A 26,891-nucleotide genomic window follows, 5' to 3' on the forward strand; every position below is an offset into this window, starting at 1 on the left:
TGTGTGTGTGTGTGTGTGTGTGTGTGTGTGTGTATACATATGTATATGTATATATATATATATATACACACATATACATATAAAGGTTAGTTGTAGTGATTATTGTAGAACTTTCTTATATTATTCATGGATTCTACTCCATATTTGATGTGATATTACTTCTATCTTTTCTTGTTCAATGAAACCCAGCTTCTTCCTGAAGATACCTATATCTCTCAACACCCTATCTAAAGAAGTCCAATAATCAATGACATACAGTTTAGTCTTTCAGACTTCTATGACCAATATTGGGAGGAAACCCTCCTGGAGCCAGGAGAATGTATGGTAATGGCACATCATGTGATTAGGGAGATCATTAGCCCCAAGGTACAAGTGACAGGAACATCTATACTTTATCACCACCATTTCTCTGAAGACTATCATCAGGGTGAGGGACAAAAGTGGCAATGACCATGACAGTGACAGTAATCAGAGAAGAATTTTCTCTTTTTTTTTCAGAAGCAGTGGTCTCTGTCCTCTAGTTATCTAGTGACCACTGGTAGAATAGAAGCTGTTTTTTGTACACTTTTTCTGGGAGAATAAGGGTTGGCTAAGAGCAGAGGGCAACTTTCCACTACTAGTGAAATTGTCCCTCTTTACAGAATGAGAAGGCCTCTGATCTGAATCCTATGAGGAGCTAAAATGATGGTAGACATGGTGGGAAAAGTAACCACATCTACCACACCACAAGAACAGAACAGGAACTTAAATCTGGCAAGTGTCCACCAAAGAACTCATTAGCTTTTGACCAGTAAAAGCTCTTATTTTCCTTGAGTTAAAGTCTAGATCCATCTCCTAGGGGAGCCATCATACACAATGGACCATAAATGTAATACTACAAGGAAACTCAGAGGTAATCTAGTCCATCTCTCCTCATTTTACAATTAGGAAATTAAAGCCTGGAAAGGTTAAATAATTTGTCCAAAGCCATGAAGGCAATAATTGGCAGTCAGCATTCACATCTGGATCTTTTAACAGCAAATTCAGCGTATTCCATACTGTACCATACTCCTCCCCTTCTTCATCCTCTAAGCATACTAAAGCTGAAAGTTGTAGGATACTGGGACCATGCATCTGAGTTAAAAAAAAGTGAAAACCTAGAGGTCCCTATAGGTCAAATTAAATGAATACTGGACATCAGCCTATGGCTTCTTCCCCCAACGGTGACAGATGAAGTTCATCCAGAAGTTATGCATGTAGGAAGTTAACTCAGCTTCTAGGATGAGTGGGCAAAATTTTGCAACCCTTCTCCCATTTCCCTCAACATTTTTAATAGCACCTGTGATTTAATTAGTGTAAGAAATTCCCACTAAGAAAATTCCTTCTACAAATGAAGATCAACATGTGATCTTATAAAAGTCAAGGGACTTTCCCAGAGTAACCCTGGAAATATGTATTAGATGCGGAATATGAACTCTTTTTTTTTTCCCAATTCTGAGACCAGCTTTTTGTATGCTAGAGGCCTCTGAAGTGGGGGTTACCTACTTCTATTGGAACCTGTAAGAATCCCAATCAGAGGGTGGAAAGAGAAGTCACATCTATGCCTTTTTACAATTGAGAATTTCTGTGATTGTTTCAACACAACTACGCCATTTGCCCATTATAGCACTGCATTCCCCAACTTCGCTTCCATTTACAACTGTTCCCCAACATCCCCTCCCAGGTTCTACAAGTTCCAAACTTTTTCCCTTCTGAGCCAAAATCCCTCTGAGTAGACCATGACCCAGTAACTCGTTTTCACAGATCCTGAAATATATTCTCCTCTCCAACCCCTACCAAATTATTCCTCTTTTGACCTTTGTTTTGTGAGAGGCCATCACCATCCTTCCAACCTCTCATCTTTTCATCATCCTCATTTTTCTTAGTTCTTCACTCAGTTAAAACTGCTCTTTTCAAAATCACCCAGTGATTTCTTAATAACTCAATCTGATGACCTTTTCATTTCTCTTCCTTGACATCATTGCAGCATCTGACACTGCTGAACATCCTTTCCTCCAATGATACTTATACTCTCTTTTCTGGGTTGCTAAACACAGTGTAAGTGTGTCAACTATAAATCCTCTTGTACCTGTACACTTAAAAAACTTGGAAACTAAATTATCTAACTCCTTTAAAAATCTCAGATGAAGGGTTTCAGTGTATTTTGAACCTTCGTTAAAAACATAAAGATGAATCCCTTTCTGATTAGTTTTCAAGAAAAATTAGCACCAAAGAAGATGAATATTTACAATTTATAAATTTCTACAAACATCATAACTGTTTAGGTTTGAAAAATGAGTATCATAATTTATTTTGTTCAGTTATGTTTGACCACTCATAACCCTATATGAGATTTTTTGGACAAAGATACTGGAGTAATTTGCCATTTTCTTCTCCAGTAGATTAAGACTAAAGAAAAGAGTAACTTGCCCAGAGTCACATAGCTAGTACATATCTGAGACTGGATTTGGTGCCAGGCCAAGTGCCCTATCCACTGAGCCATCTAATTGCTCTATCATTATTAATAAGCACAGTTAAATATTTGCTTCTTCTACTTAAATTTATTTTTATGTTATCATTTTTCAGCTATATCAGCATTTAAAATCAAGTCCCAAATAAATCAGATTTAGAATTAGATCTTAGATTGCCAGAATCACAAAAATTCAAACCAAGACTTAAAAATAATGATATTCAACCATATTATTCTCACTTTTATTTAATTAATACTTGATTACAAATTTAATATTATTAATATTTTATTGAGAACAAAAATCTTTATACCATAAATATACCTAGTATTATTTTAAATATGTTTCATCTCTTTTTTTCCTATCCTTTTTATTTAAAGCTATTACCTTACATCTTAGAACAAATTCTATGTATTGTTTCCAAGACAGGCAATAGGGATTGGGTGACTTGTCCAGGATCACACAGCTAGGAAATATCTGATCACACAGCTAGGAAATATCTGAGGCCATATTTGAACCCAGGACCTCTCAATACACTAAGCCACCTAAATGCCCCCTTCTATCCTTTTAAATTTCTACTTTACATATTGTAAAGTAATAATGATTAGCATAATTATACCTATGTAATAATTTTTAAATAAGGGAATATATATATATATATATAAATACCTACCTGCATATATATTTACATATATATGTAAGTGTAGGTTCAGAATTTTTTTATAGAGGTGAATGAATAAAAAAAAGTTTAGCAGCCACTATACTACTCCATGATGTAGAAAACATTAATTCAAACATTTACTTTTCCAAATTAAATCCAACAACCAAACCAAGCCTTGTCACAGAGGAAGGAGGAAATGGATAACACAGACTCCCTTTTCTAGATACTCACTGTTAGGAGGTTGATTAAATCCATGTTAGGTTCCAAGTGGTGTGAGGCACTCTGGAGGGAGACCAGCTCACTCAAGGTCACTGAGAGCTGGTGCATCTTTACAATATTGACTTTATGATCTTCAGTCCAGTCTGGAAAAATGACATGAACGGCGATCAAGTCTTTCAAGTGAACACCCAGAATTGGGATTTTGAAACCTTCACAGTCAGCAAAAGCTTTGCGGTAACGGCAATAATTGCCACTGGAGGAGACGAGTTCTGTCATTTCATTCCAGTCCTGCAAACAGATACAGAATTAGAGTCTCCAAGTGATTTCCTGCTATATCCTCCCTGATTGTGTCTCTGGAGATATATTGGCATGTTTTGCTAAGGAATTCCAAAGCCCTCCACAGAGACAGCCAAAGCTCAGTGACAGTAACTATTAGGTTGACCTAGAAGTAAATGACTGGAAAAATAGATAGTAAAACCAATGGGAAAATGATTTTCAAGACACTGGATTTGGGTGTGAAATATAAGAGCAAAAGATAGGGTTCTGTGACTCTTGGTACCCTGTTTTTTCTGTAGAATCAAAACTTAATGAAATACAACTTCTGGAAAATCTTTTCATCAATCAGTCAGTTAGAAAGATTTTATTATAAGGACCTACCTGCCAGACACTATGCCCAGTATTGAGAATAAAGATAAAAAGAATCAAACAACTCTTGCTCTAACAAAGAGCATAAATTCTACAGTTGGAGTGGTCTCTCTTTTACTCCATGAAGAAAAAAATTTGTACTCAAGAGTCTAAGGATAAATAAAAAAGAAAGGCTAGGTTTGGGATTATCCTTCAGTTTGTTATGCATGTAATTTCTACTCTTCTCAATCTAGTTGTAAGTTTATTGAAGATGAGGACATTATTTCTCTCTGGGTCTTTCATAACTGCTAACTCAATAAATTCAATAAGAAATTAAGAATGCATTTTAGAGTTGGGATACTAATGCACTGTTGGTGGAGTTATGAACTAATTCAATCATTCTTGAGAACAATTTGAAATTATCCTCCAAGGGGATATAATACTGGGCATACTCTTTGACCCAGAAATACCCCTACTAGGTCTATATTCCATGGAAATCAAATAAAAGCAGAAAGACTTATTTCATATAAAATATTAATAGCAACCCTTTTGTGGTGGCAAGGAATTGGAAACTGAGAGAATGCCCATCAACTGGGGGATGGCTAAACAAGCTATGGTATATGATTATGATGGAATACTATTGTGCGATAAGAAATGACAAAACAGGATGGTTTCAGGAAAGCCTAGGAAGACTTATATGCATTCATATAAAGTGAAATAAGTATAATTGGGAGAATATGGCATATAGGAGCAGGAATATTATAAGTATGATCAAATGTGAAAGACTTAGCTATCCTAATTGAGACAAGGATCCAAGATAGTTCTAAAGAACCCATGATGAAAAATGCTACCCATCTCCAGAGAAAGAACTGATAAATGCTGAGGGCAACATGAAGTATATTTTTTAAATTTTATTTTTACTGTTTTATTTTGAAACGTGGCTAATACGGAAATAGATTTTGCATGACCTCACATGTATAATTGAAATCAAATTGCTTATCTTCTCAAAGAGGGGAGACGCATGGAAGGGAAGAAAAGAATTTCAAAATTAGAAACTTTTAAAAATGATTATTTAAATTATTTTATATATATTCAGGAAATATTTGACAAAATAAAATTTTTCATCAAAATTTGACATTTGACAAAAATATATTTTTTTAAACCCTTACCTTCCATCTTGGAGTCAATACTGTGTATTGGCTCCAAGGCAGAAGAGTGGTAAGGGTAGGCAATGGGGGTCAAGTGACTTGCCCAGGGTCACACAGCTGGGAAGTGTCTGAGGCCAGATTTGAACCTAGGACCTCCCATCTCTAGGCCTGGCTCTCAATCCACTGAGCTACTCAGCTGCCCCAAAAATATTTTTTTAAAAAAATGCATTTTGGGTAAGTAAGAAAAATTGAAATTTATAGTGGGAATCTGGCTCAATTAGTTAATTAAATATTTTAAGATACAGTTCCTCCAGATCAGACATAAGGTAATGTTCATCCTAGCCAAAAATGAGAAGAGGATTTCTAAGAAAGGAGAAAAATGGATGACAATTTTTGACCTGGAGAAATAGAATGAAGAGGTAACCTTGACAATGCTTAAAAGAAGTGAAACATCTTATATTGGGACATTTCACTAAAATTACCCTAAGGACCCTATTTCCTCTTTATTCTACTCTGGTCAGGGGCAGTGTGAGGAAATCCATCCCTCATTGTATTATGAATGGGAGATGGTCAGTGGGAAGGTTAGTCCATTCTTAAAATACTTAATTTTCCTTTTATTAAGATTATCTTCATAGAAGTGATGATTTTGACCCAATTTATGCAAAATCCTCATCTATATTAGAAAATGAAGCCAGTACAAAAATGTATATCTAGTGCACATAAAAGGTAAGTTCTGGGAAATAAGTGTTTTCATTTTATATTTGAGTAAATCTCATAGGTACCTTTGTAACTTCTGAAGAAAGATGAGAATGAGTGTCTTTAAGGCGGGAAATAGAACTATGGCTCAGTCCTCCCACCACTGCCATCAAAGTGTTAAAATTCTGCAGCTGAAGGAGTTTCTGAAAGGGAAACATCATAGGAGTCACTGGAAAGGGTTTAATAAATTTTAATGAATGATTAAACAAATCAGTAACTCTAGTAGAATCTTGAGAAAACCATTAGGCAAGCCCACTACTCAGGACGTCTGACTATAATAAGAACATAAAATTTATTCAGTTCCTTCCTCAGTAGAGAATGCAATGAAAAAAAAATCTTTATGAGTTCTTAACTTTTTGTACCAAGGACCCTTTCAGCAATCTGGTGAAGTCTATTGACCCTTTCTCAAACTAATTTTTAAAATGAATTAAATAAAATACATAAAATTATAAAAAAAGATTACATTCAAATACAATTATCAAAATACATTTTTAAAGCTCAAGGACCCCAGATTAAATATCCATGAATTAGAATATCTTTTTACCTTAAGCCTAATTATTAGACATATACAAAAAGAAAAAGCATACTTACTTGGGCGACATTTATAAATTTTGTGATGACTTCAGCCCTTTGCTGTGGAGTTGGTTTGCTAAGAACCATCAGTTGGACCCATTTAGAGATCCCATTAAATAAAGCAATAGATCTTTCCAGTGTGGGGTTATTCTCCAGGCAGCCATGAATTACATAGCTTTGATAATCTGTGAACTAATAAGGGAAGAATGAGACATGCTGATCCCTACTGGAGCCCTGAACTGAATATCAAAATGCTGTGTAGACAAGAGAAGCAACTTCTTTGTTCTATCTATCTACTTATCTATCATTTGTATCATGCATCATCTATATTATCTTTTTTACGTTCCTCAACACTTTAAAATTCTGACTTTTTTTCCTTAATATGCAAAATTTCTCTAACAAGTACTCATGTAGAAGGTCATATAAAAAAACCTTAAAACTCTCATATCTAACAGATAAAGGCCCATAAAGAGGTAGGGAAAATTAATATCCTTTTAAAGGTAGGGGTAGCTACAAAACTCTTAATTAGAAAAGACTAAGAAATGAAATAAGGCAGAACCAGGGTTACTTATGAGCAAAGACTGAGCAATACTTTCAGATGCTCAGTGGTAAAGACATCAAATACACATGTGCCTTCAGATAAGTCTGTGCAGAGAATGCTTGACTCCCAGCGACTGTCTACCTACAGGAAATCCTTTATGCCCACTGTAAATGGAAGCACATTTCCTAGCAGAGGAAACCATACTTCAGAAATGCATTCTTGTCACCAAATATTCTAATGTACACAAAGTGTTTGTTTCAGCAGAGAAAGAAAGCGCTGCTCCAGAGAGCCCTGATGTCAGTGCCTCTCATGAGAAAGGAAGGGAGCTGACATGCTTATAGAATATAGAAGGAAAAAGAAAAACCACAAGAGATTGCATAAGAAAATGAGTACGTATAGAGGATCATGGAAGTATAGTAGCAAATGGGTGAGTAGTGAATAGACCCCTTGGAAGAACAGGATCCAGTGCTTGAGGAAAGAAAAGTATGTAGAAAAGAGGAAGAAGGTAGTATCAAGATGAGTAGGAAAGTAGTATTTCCTTCCCTATATCCCCCAGAAGGAAAGCTCAGCTTTGGACTACTCCCTAAAGGCTACAGTTTCTGATTTAGACAAATGATCAACCACAATCAGGCACCAAACACAAACCCAAATGAATCATTCCTTCCCCACAAAGGAGCAAAAATCCTTAATTTAAATAAATGTAGTTTAAATTTTAATGTAATAATTCTAACATAGGAAAAACCAGAGAAACAGAGAAACAAACAACAAACTTAAGGCCCACAAAGAAAACATTGAAAAAAGAGGCAAGAGTTCAACTTCTGAGCCCAAAACAAAAAGAAAGGCTAATATTTCTCTTAGTTTCAAAAGGCCTTGTTCTTGTAAGACTATGGGAAAGTTTCCAGGGGGGTACAGTGGCAGAAGCTGCCAACTCTTTAAAGGATGGAAATGGTGCTCCTGAGGAAGCTGGCATGGTGGTTGTTATCCTTGGAACAGAAAATCTCAAGTTTCTTACTGAAATCCTTCTGAAAGATTTGTGCTCCAGAAAAGTAAGGTGCTCAGCCAGTTCAATGGGCTCCAGATGGTCAAAGAGCAGGCAGGCTTTTCCCTTCTTTGATACTTTTTTTCTCTGTGTGACTCTTCTCATCCAGTCATAGGAAGGACTACAAGAAAGCAAAGTCTGGTCAACATGGTGCACACCCACGCTAAGTATAGTGCTGCTCAATAGTTGTTTTTCTGAACCTGCCTTTATATGGACATGTTGTTTCCTCCACTAGAACTGTAAGCTTTGTGTATCCCTATCACCTAATACAAAGCCTGTAAGTGTATAACACTTGCTTATTGATTTTTACTGAATGAAGGATAATATGGGTATTTTGCCCAAATCACTGGAAGCTCTATCCAATAGCTAGTAAGCCAATAGGACAAGTGGGATGCACTTGGCAGCTGGCTCACCAGACATGGGGAGTCCTAGAACAAAGTTTCTTCTCTGTGAAATCAGCTTTTCCCTAAAGGGACTGGCATTGAAACCCTGAGCTAATGTGTACCATACTCTAACTTCTAACCAACACATAGTATAACAGTGTTCATTGAAGAAAGTTGCTCCAGAAATTGCCAAGCCACATAATAGGAGGCAGATCATGAAAGTTATTATCTGGATAGAATATTCAGGCATTTTTCAATTGTGTCCAACTCTTTGTGATCTCATTTAGAGTTTTCTTGGCAAAGATACTGAAATGGTTTGCCATTTCCTTCTCCAGCTTGTTTTACATATGAGCAAACTGAGGCAAACAGTTTAAGTGATTCGCTCATGGTCACACAGATAATAAGTGTCTGAGGCCAGATTCGAACTCAGAAAGAAAAATCTTTTGAATCTGGGCATAGCACTCTTTCCACTTCACCATCTAGAAACCTCTTGGATGGAATAACAATGCATCAAACTAAAAATTCAGGTTTTGCTTAGCTCAGAACCAAATTCTAGATGACTCATTGTGGATCACTGATTGTCTTGGGAGTAAGAAAACGTGGCTTTTGATCATATCTCTGCCACACTTCATGGTGATCTTAATTAAATCATTTTGCCCCTCTGGAATTGTTTTTCTGAGTGTAAAATTAGGAGATTTGGTAAACGAGATCTACCAAAGATTATTTCCACTTCTCATATTTAAGGTACAAGGGATCTAAACATTAATTGAATGCCTACTATACCTAAAGGGTGCAAGGGTGGCCCTGCATATAAATCAGAAGTTTCTTATAGATCATTATTGAGGGATGTCAAAAGTCCTTTCTGTCCCAAAATAATCTTCCTAACAGATTTGCCAGGACAATTGGTATCCCAACATTGAAAGTATTCCATTATATTAGATTTCCCAGACGTTCCTGTTTCCAGTGCAAAAACTCTTTAGAAGGATTATAATGGCTGTCATTGCTATTAATAATGATAGCTGTGATAATAACCAGCATTTATATAATACTTTAAGGTTTGCACATTATTCTCCATATGGCATTTTATCCTCACAAACACTCTCGATAGTAGGTACTATTACTATCCCTAGTTTACAAAAAAGCCAACTGAACCTGGGAAAGGTTAAATGTTTGAGGTGGGGCTGACTCCAAAGTCAGGGCTCTGTCTACATTAGCACTGGGGTTATCATTATTGCTGAGGATTAGTTTATAAAGGAACATGAAGGATGGGCTTTGTAGGGGCTGAACTCAGCACAAGTACATTTTTATGGAGATTGAGCTTGTGTAAAAGATGCCCAAAGCAGGAGGTGCCACAGCAAAGGTCACTGGAAAGACCCCTGATTGCCCTGGGAATAAGAAGACCTGGTTTCTGATCATGCCTTTGCTATACTCCATGGTGTGGGGAATAACGAAAGAATTAATGTGTTCTTCTCAGGGTGGACATCCATCCTACCTCCCTACCCCCAACAGCCATGAAAGTCCATTTAGGTTTGCAGACATCAAGGTCATTTTATTATTGACCCACCAGCCCAGTGAGGAAACCCTGTGCCCCCAAATCATGACAACCTTGTTTTATGGAACCCCCAAATTTACCTTTGTCCCTTGGGAACTTGACTTCAAGGGACTCCCAAACAGAACCTTGTCCCAGACTAAATAATAAGACATCAAGCACCCATTAAGCATCCATTAAGCACTCTAAATAGGAGTGGTAGATATACTCAAACCTTAAGTCCTCTTTTGTATTAGACGTTTCTCCCATAGTATCTAGATCTCTCCCAGGTAGTCCAGCCACTGGCTGGAATCCTTCTTCCCTAGTTTCCATATAAGCCAATCAGTTGTGTTTCCTTTCCTTTATTCCCCAGAGTGTATATAGGACCACAAGTTCTTCAGTTCATTGGAAATTCCCATGATGGACATCCCCCATTCATGGTGAATTTTCCCAGAGACATTGTTCCCAGAGTCCCAGAGCTTGGCTCTGTGTGGCATATGTTTATAACTCTGTGTGATGGACATTTGAACTCCGTCTCCCTTGTCCTGATTAAAGACTTGTTTTTTCTAACTACTTTAGTGGTTCTATGTTTTTCCAAGTTGACATATATGTTATATGTCACATATTTCTCCATTCCCACTTGCCTACTTTGCCATAAGTATTATTTATGCAGTCTTGTTGTGATGGGATTAGTTCATTTTCGCCTATGTATCTCCAGCACCTGACAACTGACACATAGTAGACACTTTAAAAATACTTGCTGACTAGCACAGAGGTTTATTTAGTATGTCACCTTTAATTCGATTCGATTGTTCACATTTAAAAAATCATCTACTAGGTCCAGAAAGCTGTGAGATGTACCGAGAGATACAAAATGTAGGTAATATACTGTTCTGGCCATGTTGTAGCATATGTAGTCTAATTTGGGAACCTGGCAATGTAATAGTAAGTATAATACAAACTAATATATAATTACATTATAAAGGGAGAAAATCCAGGACTTTATGAGATCCAGAAGAATGTGATAAAAGGCTTCACTGAAGAGGTAAAATTTAAATTATACTTTAAAGGACTTGTAAAAAATATACAGCATATAAAAGGTAGAGGAGGGGCATTCTAGGCAAAGGAGAGTCTAAAAATGGTATAAAATATACTCAGAGGACAGAGAATAATGTAGTTTGACTGGAGCCTAGAGGGCATTGTAAAATGCACAGTAGAGATACAATAAATTAATTGAATTAATTTGCTCCCAGTGAGATAACCATATATAGACCTTTATTCTCTGTCTGTACCTCTTAATTAACACAATATCATAGAATTTGATTTCGAAGGGAACTCTAAGGTCCTTTACTAAATTTTCTCATTTTACAGATGGAGAAACTGAAGCCCAGAAAGGCTGAGAGACTTGTCTTTTAAATAGTAACTGGTGAAGCCAGTGTTTGAACTAGGTTTCCAAATGAAGAACACTTTTCACTACCCATTTCTGCCCCTTAAAAGTAGAAAGGGATGCTAGAAGCATCAATCTCACCACTTCTTGTATGCTTAGGAAGTACACACAACCATTTGAGTCAATCCCTTGTTCCATGTGGGAATGGTTATTCTAAGGCATTTCCTGACTTTGTGTGATGATATAGAATGGTAACCTTCTTCCTCATGTTTATTTTAGACTCCCACTTCCTCAATCCTCAAAAGCTATGGGGAGGCAAAGAAGGAAAAGGACAGAGTTTGTTTTATTGACATGTTTCTGTTCACTCACTACTGATATTTCCTTAAGCCCAGCCTCCTTCCCCAAACATCTATCCTAGCATCTTTCTCTACCCACCTTTTTCCATGAACATGGTTATATTTCCATGTGATCAAGATGTTGATGAGGGGAGAAAATTAATGTAATTATTATTTATTTTCTATCTCAATTTGTAGAATGCATCAATTGACATGTATGAATGTATATAATAAAGAAACATCAAATGCATGATACTAACCAATCTATCCAATTCTTGAGGGGCCATCTTAATAGCATATGGATAAGACTGACATTTATGGGTTCCTATAGTGTGACATAGTTAAATAAGTACAGGGAAATCATATGGTCTATATCTTATAGTCTTACCCAGTCTGGTTGCTCTCCAAAGGAGAGCTAATTATGTATAAATCTTCAATTAATCTATAATATGTCACTATTCAAAGAAGAGGGAATTCTTCATATCTTAGGAATGGGCACATGGTCCCTACTTACATGCTGGATATGTCAATGAGATTGATATGTTTTTCATATCCCAACTGGGTGGCTACTTCCCGAAATTCTTCAGTCAGACGAATCAAACCAAGATCCAGATTAAATTCTGCTGGGAACTCCAGAATCCAGTATCTGAAAGATGTGAAATGTCAGTAAGAGTCTCAGGATGGACCTAAAGTTATATCATTATGGGGTTATTCTTTCTCACTTTGCCCAAACAGCTTTCATTGCATTAAATAATCTACCTCTTCTTGTGTAATGCACCATATCTAACCTCTACTCCTTTAAAACATAGATCAAAGTCCATTTCACCCAAATTTTGGATAAATACTATCCACAGACAATTTCTGGTGTAAGTTTTCTTGGCTTTCTTTCCTCATTAGATTGAAATGTTTTTTTTTCATGGATAGAGAAAAATATTTGGTTTTAAAATTAATCCCAAGATAATGGCTTCACTCTCCAACCATCTCCACCCTTTCAGAAAAGTGGAATTCTCTCATAACTTCCCCCTGACTCCAATAAAGGAGCCTTTGGCTTTCTCTTACCATAAACATGCCTCTAATTCCTGAGATGGGTTCATACACACATGCACCCTCTTCACTCTCCCGTACTCATTTAAGTATTGTGTTTCTCCATTAGAAGGTAAGATCTTTTGAGGAAAGGGATTATACTGTTTACATATATTTATATTCCATTGCTTAGCACAGTGTCTGACACATAGTAGGTGCTTAAGAAATACTATCATATATTTCTTTATATGATTTCTTTGTACAAATTTCAAAGACAAATAATGAATGAAAAAATAATAAAATTTGGTCACGTATATGTAGGTTCCAATATTTTAACTGTGTTCCTCAGAGTATATCTCAAACCTAATAAATCCTTCTATTACAAATCCAGAAGTTAAGCCACTGAACAATTCTGTGACTTTTTTCTGGATAGCACTGTACAATTTGTGTAAAACTGCATTTTATATGTAACATCAGTCTGATGAAGGCTATCTTTTCACAGTGCCCATCCAACTGGTTAAAAAACAAATAATTCAGTATTTGTTTTTTTTCCCATTTTGTATGATATCAGATAAGCTCTTTGACTGAATATTTCTCCTATTTCCCACTCCAAAATTGCAAGTTATTTTTGTGATTATTATCTAAATAGCACATTTAAACACTTAATATACCTAAATGAAATTAAATACAATATTTTAATAAAATAAACAAAAATTTGAGGTTAAAGTCCAACTCCCAAAGATCTGGAAAACAGTGCTGGCTTTTCACTATGTTCCACACTGCTATTCACCCACAGGACTGATGCAAGAGAAGGCATGGAATATTTTTGGAGGGTTCCAAGACAAGATAAAGGCCTAGCTAAATGGGGATGTTTATCCTGGGTTTCTATGGTGAGGAAGTGGACTCATGGTTTCATATTCACAGATCATGAGGTTCAAGTGCCACAACTTGACATGGACATCCAAGAAGAATCGGTAAGGTCTTCTTTTTCTGTCTCTGTTCAGAGTCACAGAGAAAACTCTTTGCCACACCAAAAACACAGAGGCAAGGGTGGGTGTGTATATAATAATTTTGGGAAGAGAAGATATTAAATGATTAAATTCTCCCTTTGGGTCAGCTAGGTGGCCCGGCAGATAGAGTGCCAGGTCTAGAAACAGGAGGTTCTAGGCTCTGGCCTCAATCACTTTCTAGCTTTGTGACCCTGGGCAATCCACTTTACCCCAATTGTCTAGCTCTTACTACTTTTCTGCCTTGGAACCAATTTAGGGTGAATTCTAAGACAGAAGGTAATGGGTTTCCCTTTCTTAAGATTTCATTTTCTAAAATGGTTTTTATAACAGATTGATCTCTAAATCAGAGAATTGGGATGAAAACTATTTCTCTTTAAATAGTACACATTGTGACTAAATACAGATCACAAGATCATAGATCCAGAGCTAAGAGGGACCCTAAAAGCCATTCAGTCTAATTTCATTGTACAAATAGAGAAAAGGAGGGCTGCTCTACTTCCACGTGGAAAGCAATATTTCTGAATCATTTAATCAGCCAGCATATATTTAGCACTTTCTATCTGCTAAGCACTGTGGTAATAGGGATACAAAAAAGTTCAAAAAACCTTACGGTCCCTGCTGGTCAAATGGGAAGGATAATATGCATCACAGTCTAGTAAAGGAGAGAGCATGCAAACAATTATGTACAAGGATAAATTAGGTTTGGTCTCAGAGGGAAGGCACTAAAATTAAGGGGATCTGGAAAAGACTTCTTGCAGAAGAGAGAACTTTAATTGAGATATAAAGGAAGCCAAGGGAGCCCAAGGCAGAGATGAGGAGGCATGGGGGACAATCAGTGAAAACTCTTGAATTGGGAAATGGAGTTTAACGTGGGAGGAAAAACAAGGAAGCCATCATCATTGGATCCCAGAATATCTAGAAGGGAAGATGGTGTAAGAAGACTTGAATGGGAAGAAAGGATCAGGCTATTATGAAAGTTTCTTGATTCCCAATTCCCACTATTAAAAGCAAAACAGAATTTTATATTTGCTCATGAAGGGGATGCTTACACAACAGCCTTCAGATTCGTTACAATACACCGAAAACTGATTTCCCTATAGGAATTCTCAGGGTTTCCAGAATTAGAGACAAAAGCACTAGGAAATTTAAATACTTACCTCATAAAGTAGCAGATCTTTAGGCGGAATTCATCACATCCTTCCCCACAAGCATCGCGGTAGGTATGTTTGTTAAAGAAAATAATAATAGCGTACATTTCCACTATACTCCAAGCTTACAGAATATTTCACATATATATTATTTGTGCTTCATAACAACCACATAAGATTGTTAGAGCTCTAGAATAGTATTATCCCCATTTCATAGGCTAAGAGTAAATTAACCTTTTGAGAAATAATGCGATTCATTCAATCTTACACATCTGGTAAATGATAAACATTTGGACTGTGCTCTTTTCAAAACTTCACAAAGACTCCAGAGTGTTCTTAGTCAACTTTTGCTTGATTTTTAGGGTTTTTAGACATTTGTCCAATTATGCAGCATCTCCTACTTAGAGATCAACCAAGATCTCTTGGTTACGTGCCTAGTTGATAGAGGCCTCAACCCTTCTATGCCTCTGGCTTAACTCCAGGCCCAACATCCCAGCTAATTTAGGGTGTGCGAAAAGATTGCTATCAAACCAAAACAGAGAATGAAAAAATGCCTTAGGTATAAATGTGATGATTTAATTCACACTGATAATAGTATTTTTGCCTTCCCTGAGTAAACTCCAATTCAGGGCAGCTGGTATTAAAAAATATGCTGCAGATAAGTGATTAGATCAACAAAATGGATGGGAAATGGAGAATTGACTACATTTTTAAACATAAACTTAGCTAAAAATACAAAATTGTTTTCACAATAAAACAGGGCACAGAAAATATTTGTACATTTAAGACAATGAGGGAAAAGAAAGAAAGAAAGGGGAAAGGAATAAGCATTTATTAAGCTCCTACTATATGCCAGGAACTATGTATTATCACATTTGATGGCAGTTAGGTAGCAGAGTAAGATATAGTACAAGGCCTAGAGTCAGGAAGATCTGAGATCAAATACATTCTAAAACACTTACAAGCTGTGTGACCTTGGGCAAGTCACTACTCTACCAGTCTCAGTTTTCCCAATTGTAAAATGGGGCTAATAAGAGCACCTATTTCACAGGTTTGAGAAGTTTCAAATGAGGTACTTAGGATAAATGTTCTTTTTGAGCATGATTCTTTGTAAATGAAACAACAGGGTATAAATGAGTGATGTTGCTAGGTAAAGAGGAAAAGGATAATTAGTTCAATGTTCTATAAATTCCTGTTCATTCATTATTTTAGAATGATTACAATCCTTTTGGTTCTACTACTATATTACATATATTCATGACTGACATTTACATAGTGCTTAAGGTTTATAAAACACTAGACATCCATCCCCATTTTATGAATGAGGAAATTGAAAATCAGAGATGATAAGGATTCCCTGTGATCAAAATTTTAAAAACAAGCTTATCCATGTCAGAAACAGAATTTGAACCTGAGTCTCCTCTCACTCTGAGTTCAATATTTATTTCCCCTCTACCTACTACCTCCCTGGTTCTAGTTTAAAAAGAAAATTTATATATAGGAAAAGAAAATTACAAAGACTTAAGAGAGTCAGCATGGAATGAAAATTAAATGTATACAAGAAACTACATTTATGAGATGCAACATTGTCTAAGAGGGGGAAAAAGTGAGGCTTGCAATCAGAAACTTCTACTTCAAATCTTGCTTCTGGCATCTTGACCAGGTGACCTTCGGCAAGTCATTTAACTTTTCAGGGCCCCTGATCACTCTCTAACACATACACACACATAAATATATGTATATTTATAATAAATAAATTATGTGTAATATAAAGAATATATGAATGAATCATGATATACAGATTTTTATTTGTATGTATATACACCTGTATGTTTACATACTCATACACATACCCTACTCTTTAAATTTCCATTCCTCTAATCATGACCTTTATTGGTCATCTTCTGGAATCAAATGCAAATGTTATTTCCTCTTTGCAGTCACTAATACATTCCCGGATAGGGCATGAAGAATTAACTTTATAGCTACCGTTTCATCATTTCACCATTTTACATGTTAATCTCTTTGTAAACCTGGAACTAAATCATCCAGATGGAAAAACAAGCTAACAAACAAATTCAGTCCATTTACCAAGTTGTCTAGTTTAGACTGATTATCCAAGTGTATATACAGAACAGCTGGATGGTTGACTAAAAGTTTTCTGTTTTAATCATGACTTCTTTGTAGTAGTTAGACATAGTCAGTGTCCAAATGCATTGTTTATATTTGTTTATACTGCCAAGGCCTAATGAGAAAGACACAATATATTGGCAAAGATATATTGAGAGAAGTTTTCCCGCCAGCTCAGTGGATGATAGATACCATCGGTGCATCAAAAGTACAATTCTTGGCAAATAACTGTTGCTCAGTTCTCCTTTGTCATCTGTAAAACAAAAATAAAAGTTTCAAGAAAGTATTCTTGTATTTTCCTCATTTTCTCCTCTTCTCCCCATCCCATCCATGTTGTTGGTAGAGAGAGATCTTGTCTAGTACCCATGGTACTCTTTTACCTTGTCTGTTTCCTAGTGTTTCCTAGGAAGCTGAAAAAAAAACCCCACTTTTCTGTCCTAATGCTAATTCTAATATCACATTTCTTTAGGGAATGAGAAGAAAAGAGGTTGTTACCAAACATTTCAATGCACGTGCTCAAAAGTTCATCCAATGTTGCTGCTTTCCCCAGTGTACTTGACCCCATTGTTCTTAAGCCGTTGTCAAAGAACTAGAGACATTTTTAACAAGAGGAAGACCATTTCCATAATTATAGCGGTGAGTGCCATTAGCAGTCAGAGGAGGGCTCCATTTTTTTAGTAGTATTTTAGGAAAACTGTTGAGAGAAGATGCAGAATAAGTAAGCGCTTTGAAACATATCCAATTCACAATCCCCATTCCTAATCCACAAAATTGGTCCAGAGTTCTTTATAATCAATCATTGTGTCTCCTTGTGAAATAAATAGCAAGTTCATATAGCCTATTTTGACCAAAATTATGATAAAGCATTTCTATTGTTTTGTCCCTTTACTCAAAGACAATTCCTGGTATCTTAAGACCACAGAGATCTTTTGCACCATGCCAAATGCTTTCCAAGTATTTTATGGGTGATATTTTGTCTTAAATTTGATTGTTTATGTTGTTTTTGTACAACTCTTCATGACCCCATTCAGAGTATTCTTAGCAAAGATACTAGAGTGGTATGCCATTTCCTTCTGCAGATCATTTTGATCATGTTACAGATGAAAGACTTCTACTTCCAGTAGCCAAGTTGGTAGGATAAGGAATGTCCTGAGTTCACCCAAACCTACCTCCTCCAAACAACCACCAAAAAAAATGCTTCAAAGCAAATTTTGGAGCAAAGGAACCATCAGAGAACAGAATGAAGCAGGATTTCAGCCAAAGAAAATGTAGAGGGACTGCAGGAAGGACTCATCTCTCTGGGGTAAGAGGTGAGAATAATGGAATCAGTGATGTGAGAAGCAACCTAATGCAAGCACATGCTGAGGGAATTTGAGAGTGACTCAGTGCAAGCACATCTTGGGGAACCCTCAGCAGAAGGAACTTACAATGCCCTTACAATGTCAGCAGGATCTGGCAGCTGAGGAGTGGAATTCAGCTAAATCTATTGTACCTGGCACCTGGGGGAATCCAAGAACATTTACTCCCTCCCTCTCAACAGTAAAGCTCAACCTCAACTTATAACCAAGATCACAAAAAAGCCCCTCAAAATGAGTAAAGGAAAAAGAAAAGGCCTTATCCTGGAAAACCATTTCAGCAATAAGGAAGACCAAAATACAAGCTCAAAATAGAATAGTAATGCCAAAACAGAAATATGTGACCCTCTCAAAGGCAAATATGAAAGGATGACAGGCCCCAAATGAAGTCCTGGAAGAGCTCCAAAAGGGGATAAAAAAACAATACAACATTTAGAAGGAAAATTAGAAGAGAAAATGTTAGAAAAAGAAGATAGTTTAGAGCAATAACTCACTGAAGAAAATAGATTCCTAAAAAATAGAAATAGAAAACCTCAAACAGAAAAGTAACTTAATTTACAGATGAGTAAACTGAGACAAATGGCATTAAGTGACTTGTCTAAGGTCACAGAGTTAGTAAATATCTAAGGTCAGATTTGAACAAAGGTCTTCTGGCTCAAAGCCTGGCATTTTATCCATTATACCACTTATGTGTCCCTTGATTGAAAAAAATGCTTATACTTTCTTAATATTTTGGTGTTATCTTAATGCAAGCATATTATTTAAGAATATAAAAAATATAATTTCATTTAGTATATACTATAGTATAATGGTGATTGTTTAGAGAAAACAGTTATTTTTAGGGATTTTTAAGGTTATGTATCAAATGGTTATGTATCAAAAAAAAAGCAAAATGTATCCCTGAAGCCAGAATCTCTCAGTCTGGATGATATGGGAAGTTAGCAAAGATTTTGTGACCTTGATCCATGTAGATCTTCATTTTGATTAGTTTACAATAATATTATGGTCCACTAAGACATGATGGAGTTCCCATAAATGGCTTTAACTCAATATTGGTACTACTCCCACACTTTCTGTAATAATGAGGTTATTTAAGGTTAAAATGACTAATATACTTATGTAGACAAATAAGTAAAAATTAAAGGAAAAAAAACTGACTTTGTTTCTATTTTTAAATTTTCTGAAGAGTGATAGATAGCTTTACGTTCTTTCCTTTCCTAATTTGCCCCAGCCATTACTTGTCCCCTAGACACAAAGGGGCTTATGTATTGCCATCTTTTTGTCTCCTAATTCAATGTGAAAAAAAAAATGACCTCTCTCCCACTCAATAAAATTTGGATATAGACCAGTGGCTATTGAGGATAGGATAGGGAAGAAATAGTAATAGAATATACATGATGATTCTCAGACCCATTAGTTCTGCTGCTGGCTGACTATATCTGGGGAGGCAGCAGTTTTGAATTATTTTCCCTCTTAAAAGCAATTTATGTTGGTTCTGCCCAAATTGGAGCATGGGATGTAATATATTATTTTGCAAAATGTATCCCTGAAGCCAGACTCTCTCAGTCTGGATGATATGGGGAGTTAGCAAAGATTTTGTGACCTTGATCCATGTAGATCTTCATTTTGGATAGTTTACAATAATATTATGGTCCACTAAGACATGATGGAGTTCCCATAAATGGCTTTAACTCAATATTGGTACTACTCCCACACTTTCTGCAATAATGAGGCAGTGTCTACATTACTTCTACACAAGATGTGCCTATTTAGCTACTTCCAATTAATATGAATAATGGCATTTCAACAATGTAATCAAATTGAAGTGATTGCCTAAATGTGTAAACCACAGAATGATTGTTGAAAGATGAATATCCCAGTTGCTTAAGTCCAAACAGGATTTGGACCTTTTGTACATTTTTCCAAATTTCTAAAAGTTTTGTTTATTAAGTTTTATTCTAACTCATTGAAGCCTTAGAGGGAAAAAGATATTTTTATGGATTTTATGAACTTGTCTGATTTTATTTGCCAGGATATTTGCTCCCTTATCCCAATATATCTCAACATTATACTCAAAACATTTTTTCAGTCATAGACTAAGCCAAGATGAAAGTCTAGATTTGTCCACCCTTTACTTCTTATTCGGGAAAAGCACTGACTCTTATTATTATTTTTTTTTTTTACTCTAAGAGAACCAGATGGTTAGTAGTATTGGTTAGATTGATTTCTCGTATTAAAACCAAAACTATGCAGGAGCAGAATTTATTAAAAATAATATGAAATGGGGGCAGCTGGGTAGCTCAGTGGATTGAGAGCCAGGCCTAGAGACGGGAAGTCCTAGGTTCGAATCTGGCATCAGACACTTCCCAGCTGTGTGACCCTGGGCAAGTCACTTGACCCCCATTGCCTACCCTTACCACTCTTCTGTCTTTGAGCCAATACACAGTAATGACTCCAAGACAGAAGGTAAGGGTTTAAATTAAAAAAAATATGAAATGTTTTTGTGGCATTTTCTTTTAAAATTCTTGAAGTTTTATTTGTTGTATACAAAAATTGCTATTTTATGGGCATGTGAGTTTTATTAAACCACAATTTGCTTTTCCAGTAGGCTCCTCACTCTTTAATATTGAATTTGTCAGGTATAAAATTTTACAATAACAATAGCTTACACTTTTGACTATACTTTATAAAAATCTAAAATAGCTTTAAAGAAAAACTTTACCTAATGAATTCAAGACTGATTCATAGCACTGGAGCTTATATTAGTGGATGCTGCCATCACTATTTTAGGCATCTAGAAGGAAACCTGAAGAAGGGATTCTTTACAAATTGAGGAACAGATCTGAAAAAGAAAAAGAAACCACCAAAGGAAAAATTTAATAATTGAGATGCAAACAGGCTTTAGTATTTTGTTTTTGTTCTCCAAAAACTCTAAGCATATATTTAAGATCTGAACACCCAAACAAGTAATCAGGTAAAGAAATAAGTAGAAGTTTTAGTTGGTAAGAGGTTGATTTTAAAAGGCAATCCTCGTTTTCACTTAATTTGTCCCTAAACTGTATATTTGTAATTTAAAGGCATGATGATGGTGTTTTTATTTTTTAAACATTTATTAATATTTATTTTTTAGAAAAGTTAACATGGTTACATAATTCATGCTCTTACTTTCCCCTTCCCCCCCCCCCCGAGCTCCACCCCCCCCATGGATGATGCATATTTCTACTGGTTTTAACATGTGTCATTGATCGATGATGGTGTTTTTAAAGAGCACTGGCCTTGGTGTCAAAAAACAAAAACAACATCCAGGTTCGAGAAATGGCTCTACCTTTTAGTAGCCATGTGACTTTGGTTCACTTTAATGCACTTTGGTTTCTTCATCCATTAAAGGCATATGATAGTAATAATTATACTGCTTAATAACAGTTATGAGAGAAAGAAATCACTTTGTAACTACAAAGTACTATGCAAGCATAAGTAGCTGTCATTACTATTAGTAATAATAATAATTGAGACTAATTTTGTACACAACATAAAGGTTTTGCAATTTGATCAGAAACTCCTTATTTCAATGCAAAAAGTGACCTACCTAACACTTAATAAATAAGTTCTAGAGAATTGCCTGAGGCTCAGAAAATTTAAACAATTTGCTCATGGTCACAGAGCTAGTAAGTACTAAAGATAGAATGTGAATCCTGGATTTCTTGACTCTAGGTCTTGCATTCTTTCCCCCTAACTACATTGCCTCACGAAAATGCTAGTTTAATTGACCAACTAAACAATCACAACTTAAATACCAATTCAAATATACTTTTTAAAAGCACCAGTGAATGACTCATTCATTGCAGAGCTTTTCCCTTAACTTTGTATTAAATTTATAAATAATTTAATATAAGAAACATTAAACTTTAACTCAAGCGTATGTGTATGTGTATATAGATATAGGTATCTATGTCTATATCTATCATTATATCTATTTTATATACATATATATGTGCATATATATATATATTTCAATAGTCCAGTAGACATGCTCAATAGAATGGGAACTCCTTTAGGACAGAGACTGTTTAATTTTTGTATCAACAAAGATTCTTGCACAGTGTCATGCATATGCTAGATACTGACTAAATATTTGTTGAATTTAATTGAAAATGAGTGTCAACATCTGCTATGTCACTCATGACTATCAGTGAATCAGGAAAAGAGGCAGTGAGACATGTAGAAATAATACTAGGCTTTGGAGCCTGAAGACCTAGATTTGAACTCCAGCTCTTCTACTTTCAGGGTAGGTGACCAGGCACAAGACACTTCACTTTTCTGAATCTCAGAATACTGATCTATGAAATGGATTTCTGTGCTATTTTTTGAGCTTGGTGTTGAGGTCAAACATCACTCTGGATATAAAGAACATGGTAATCCCTCGATCAATAAACTTTTTCTTTGATGCTGTGGATACAAAGAGAAAAAAATGAACCATCCCTACCCTCAAGTAGCTTATGCTCTATCAGAGAGATGTCATAGAAATAAATGAAGACCAAATAGAAAGTACATCAAGGATGAAGAGCACTAGCAGCTGGGGAGATTAAGAAAGTCTTCATGTAAAAAAAGTTAGTAATAGTCAGATAAAATGAAAGGTAACATCAAATAGTTTCACTATTTTATTTAAATTTTTTTCTTATTTTTTCCAGACACAAATCCTGGGTGTATTGAAAATTATTTTTTCTGATCACATACATTTTCTTCAAAGAAACCTTAAAAAGAAATGGAGGCAGCTAGTGGATTGAGAGCCAGGCCTGGAAATGGGAGGTCCTGGGTTCAAATCTGACCTCAGACACTTCCTAGCTGTTTAATCCCTTAAGGGAGGGGTCGGCAACCTTTTTGGCTGTGAGAGCCATAAACGCCACATTTTTTAAAATGTAATTTCGTGAGAGCCGTACAGTGCTCACAGTGGGTACTCCTGTAACAACACCTGAAAAAAAATTGACTTTATGGCTCCTGCAGAAAGAGCCATACTTTGCTGACCCCTGCCTTAAGGGCTAAATCACTTAATCCCCATTGCTTAGCCCTTTACCACTCTTCTCACGTGAAACCAATATAAAGTACTGAGTCTAAGTTAGAAGGGAAGTGTTTTACAGGGGGAAAAGTAATGTTGGGAGGGGCATTTAGGTAGTCAGTGGTTAGTGTGCCAGGCCTGGAGTCGGGAGGACCTGGGTTCAAATCTGGCCTCAGATACTTACTAGTTGTGTGACCCTGGGTAAGTCACTTAAAACTTATTGCCTAGACCTTATAGCTCTTCTGCCTTGGAATCAATACTTAGTATTGATTCTATGGCAAAAAGTAAGGGTTTAAAAAAAATAACTCAAGAGATAAGTTCTTTTAATTACCACCATAAAGAGGTCCTTACATTCTTTTTGATGACCGCAGTGTCTGTCAATGTGTCTTTTAAATGCCTTGATAACTCAAAGAATTTTGGCCAAAATTACTGGAATGTCTTTTATCATCACTTATCATTAAGTCTCTGATTTAAATAAAACAGATGGAGGCTAAGCAACTAAACCTAAACTAAACAACCACTCACCAAGAAATGGGAGTTCAGGATTCTGACCCCTAACTCAGAGTAACTGCTGATTATGGTACTCCAAATATTACAGAAACTCAGAAAAGCTAGAAGGATATGACAATAGGGACTTCATTAATGCTCTTTTCTCTGTAGTTAGTGTTCTTCCTTTTCTTTAGTTCTTAAGTGACCGGAAAACAGACTGACTATCCTTGAGCCTTTAAGGGAAACTGAAGAGAAACCTCACAGTATCTGACTCTACTCCCTCAAAATAAAAGAAGTTCAGTATACAAGGAAAATCCCTGGATTTGTAGTCATGGGTGCTGTATTCGGATTCTGACTGCCATTTAACTACCTCTGTAAGGTTGGACAAGTCACTGAAACTTTCTGAGCTTCAGTTATTTTAACTATGAGGGTATTTAACTTAGTGGCCTCCAAGGTCCCATCCAGCTTTAAATCTATTATCTGATAGGTGTGGGGTAAGGAGGAAGTTCAGTAAGCCTTCATCAAGGAATTAATCATTGAGACAGCTCTTGAAGGATAAACAGTATTTCAACAGGTATAGCTTAGGGTGGGGTGGGGACAGGATGAATAAAGGACATTCTAGGCATAAGTAATCATACAAACTGAAGTAGAAAATCTTGTGACATGTTTAATGAGTGATGAATAGTATAATTTGACTGTAAGGGAACAATGAGAAATAAAAACAGAAATATAGGGTGGGGCCAGATTGTCATGGGCATTAAATGGCAGGCTGAAACTGTTTAGACTTTCCCCTTTAGGCAAAGGGTAACCATTGCAAAAGAAAAAAGTAATTCATTTTATGATTGTTAAACTTAAACACTAGCTTTTTCATGCTACTTGGTCAAAGTTTTATATATATGTGTGTGTTGTGTGTGTGTGTGTGTAAATTATATGTATATGTATATTTATATATTTTTTAAGATCCTTTGACCAAAACAAGTCTTTTTAAAAAAATCTATAATAACTAAGAAAGTAGTACTTTATAGAAGACCACTGAATTTAGAATCTGAGGATATGTGTTGGAGTCTCAGTATTGTCACTGATTAGCTATATGAATTTGCACAAAATCCATTAGCCTCTGAAAGAGAGAGACAGAGAGACAGAGACAGAAAGACAGAGAGACAGAGAGACAGAGAGAGAAGGAGGGAGGGAGAGTGGGAGAGAGACACAGAGAAATACAGAGACAGACAGACAGTGACAGACAGAGAAAAAGAGAGATGGAGAAATACACAGAGAGAAAAGAATATTTGTACTACCTTCTCCAAGAGACAGCATGGCATAGTGACATGCTTTGGCAGAAGCTCAGTTAACCTTTCTAATTTTCTTTCCCTTTCCCTTTATTTATTTATTTATTTTAAATATTTTCCCATGTTTACATGATTCATTTTCTTTCCTTCCCCTCTTCCCTTTCTCCTCCCAGAGCTGACAAGCAATTCCACTGGGTTGTACTAACGTTGTCATTTGATACCCATTTTCATATTATTCATAATTTTCTTTTCTCTTGCCCCTTTCTTGTATCAGTAATTCTTTCTATTTTGGCTTATTAAGTCTAAGGCAGACCAAAGTACCTTTAGGCCCCCATTGAGGGCAAGCTTTGAAATCAAAAAGACCCAAGTCTGAGTATTACCTCTGACATATATTGGCTTTGTGATTGTGGCCAAGCCATTTAGCTTCTCATTGACCCATGTGGATCTCTAAGACTAAATCATAGGAGAGTTGCTAATCCATATCAGTAGAAGAATATTTCATAGCAGGAAACTCAAGAGAATGATACAATTATGTCTGGATTAAAAAAGAAAACCTAAAAAGAGCTACTTATTCTCCTTCTTTGTTATAAGGAAAGAACAATGTAAACATTAAGGCCCTTTATAGACATAACTATTAACTTGTGCTATATTTATCATAATGTGTTTTAGGATTCAGATTTATAGCTCTAATCCAGTGGTTCCAAAACTTTTTTGGCCTACTAACCCCTTTCCAGAAAAAATATTACTTAGCCCCCTGGAAATTATTTTTTTTTAAATTTTAATAGCAATTAATAGGAAAGATAAATGCACCTGTGGCCATCACTCCTCCCTTGGATTGCTGCAGCACCCACCAGGGGGCGGTAGCACCCACTTTGGGAATCACTGCTAATCCATTGATTCATCTATTTTAATCCCATAATGCTGAGAAATACCTTTACAGAGTTTTTCAAAGATGCCTGTCATTCATTTTTATCTCCTAGGAGAGGCTAGGAAAGAGATAGATTTTTCTAGAACTCATTACTTGTCTGCCCCAAAATGCCCATCTACTGGATGTCCCTACCACTGCTGATTTTAAAACAATCCTTCCAAAGAAACATTATGTAGTCCCTAGCCAAGGGTCTGGGTTACAAGCAAGCTAATAGTTTTAACAGGGTAATTAAATTTCCAGAAAGACTGGGGGCTGTTATAGTAATTAGCTCACCTTTAACCTAAAGACAATATAACGTTCCTTGGATCCGTATTGCTCCTTTTTCTATTATGTTATGAAATTTATATAAGTTGAAAAGTTATCAATACAATCACAATAACTCAGACTCCTCCATTAGGAAAATATCTTGCATTCAGATCTAGGTTTGGCTTTCTTATTTAAATTTTGCTTCATTTCCAACTAACCCCTGGCCTCTTTAAATGTGAAACAAAATCAAGATACAGGAAACATCTAGGTCAAGGATACAAGCAGAGTCTTTTATACAGTGCAACATGTAACGGACAGGCACAGGGAGGGAAATCTGGTGAAGAAGCAGACATTAAAAAATTTCCCCCAATCCTAAAAAAAATCATTACAACCAAGAACTTCAGTCAGAGTTCTCTGTTTTAAAATGCTGAACAAGATCTGACAGCCTACCTATCCCTCCTGCTTTATTGCAGAAGCTCAGCTCTCCTTTCTGTTTTTCCTTTCTTTAGTTCCTCCTTGTTCTACAAATTCTTAGTGGATGGG

General features: G+C 36.0%; 1 protein-coding gene across 4 annotated transcripts in view; it reads right to left on the minus strand.

Moving 5' to 3' along the window:
* RASGRP3 (RAS guanyl releasing protein 3) overlaps nt 1-26,891 on the minus strand; it is a 128,893-nt gene that overhangs the window by 57,583 nt on the left and 44,419 nt on the right. Inside the window, exons 1-9 of one of the 4 annotated variants that reach the window (XM_044663659.1) lie at nt 21,069-21,154; nt 17,487-17,685; nt 17,142-17,244; nt 14,871-14,933; nt 12,195-12,326; nt 8,021-8,168; nt 6,486-6,659; nt 5,921-6,037; nt 3,379-3,654 (exon numbers count right to left, since the gene is read on the minus strand). In XM_044663659.1, the coding sequence (XP_044519594.1) occupies nt 3,379-3,654; nt 5,921-6,037; nt 6,486-6,659; nt 8,021-8,168; nt 12,195-12,326; nt 14,871-14,933; nt 17,142-17,244; nt 17,487-17,556 (1,083 nt within the window). In that variant the 5' untranslated portion in view covers nt 17,557-17,685; nt 21,069-21,154. Of the gene's footprint in view, nt 1-3,378; nt 3,655-5,920; nt 6,038-6,485; nt 6,660-8,020; nt 8,169-11,486; nt 11,576-12,194; nt 12,327-14,870; nt 14,934-17,141; nt 17,245-17,486; nt 17,686-18,160; nt 18,238-21,068; nt 21,155-26,891 lie in introns of those variants that run through there. The other 3 variants (XM_044663660.1, XM_044663661.1, XM_044663662.1) reach the window with 3 other exon arrangements.

The sequence above is a fragment of the Gracilinanus agilis genome, chromosome 2, assembly GCF_016433145.1.
Source record: "Gracilinanus agilis isolate LMUSP501 chromosome 2, AgileGrace, whole genome shotgun sequence".
NCBI lineage: Eukaryota > Metazoa > Chordata > Mammalia > Didelphimorphia > Didelphidae > Gracilinanus > Gracilinanus agilis.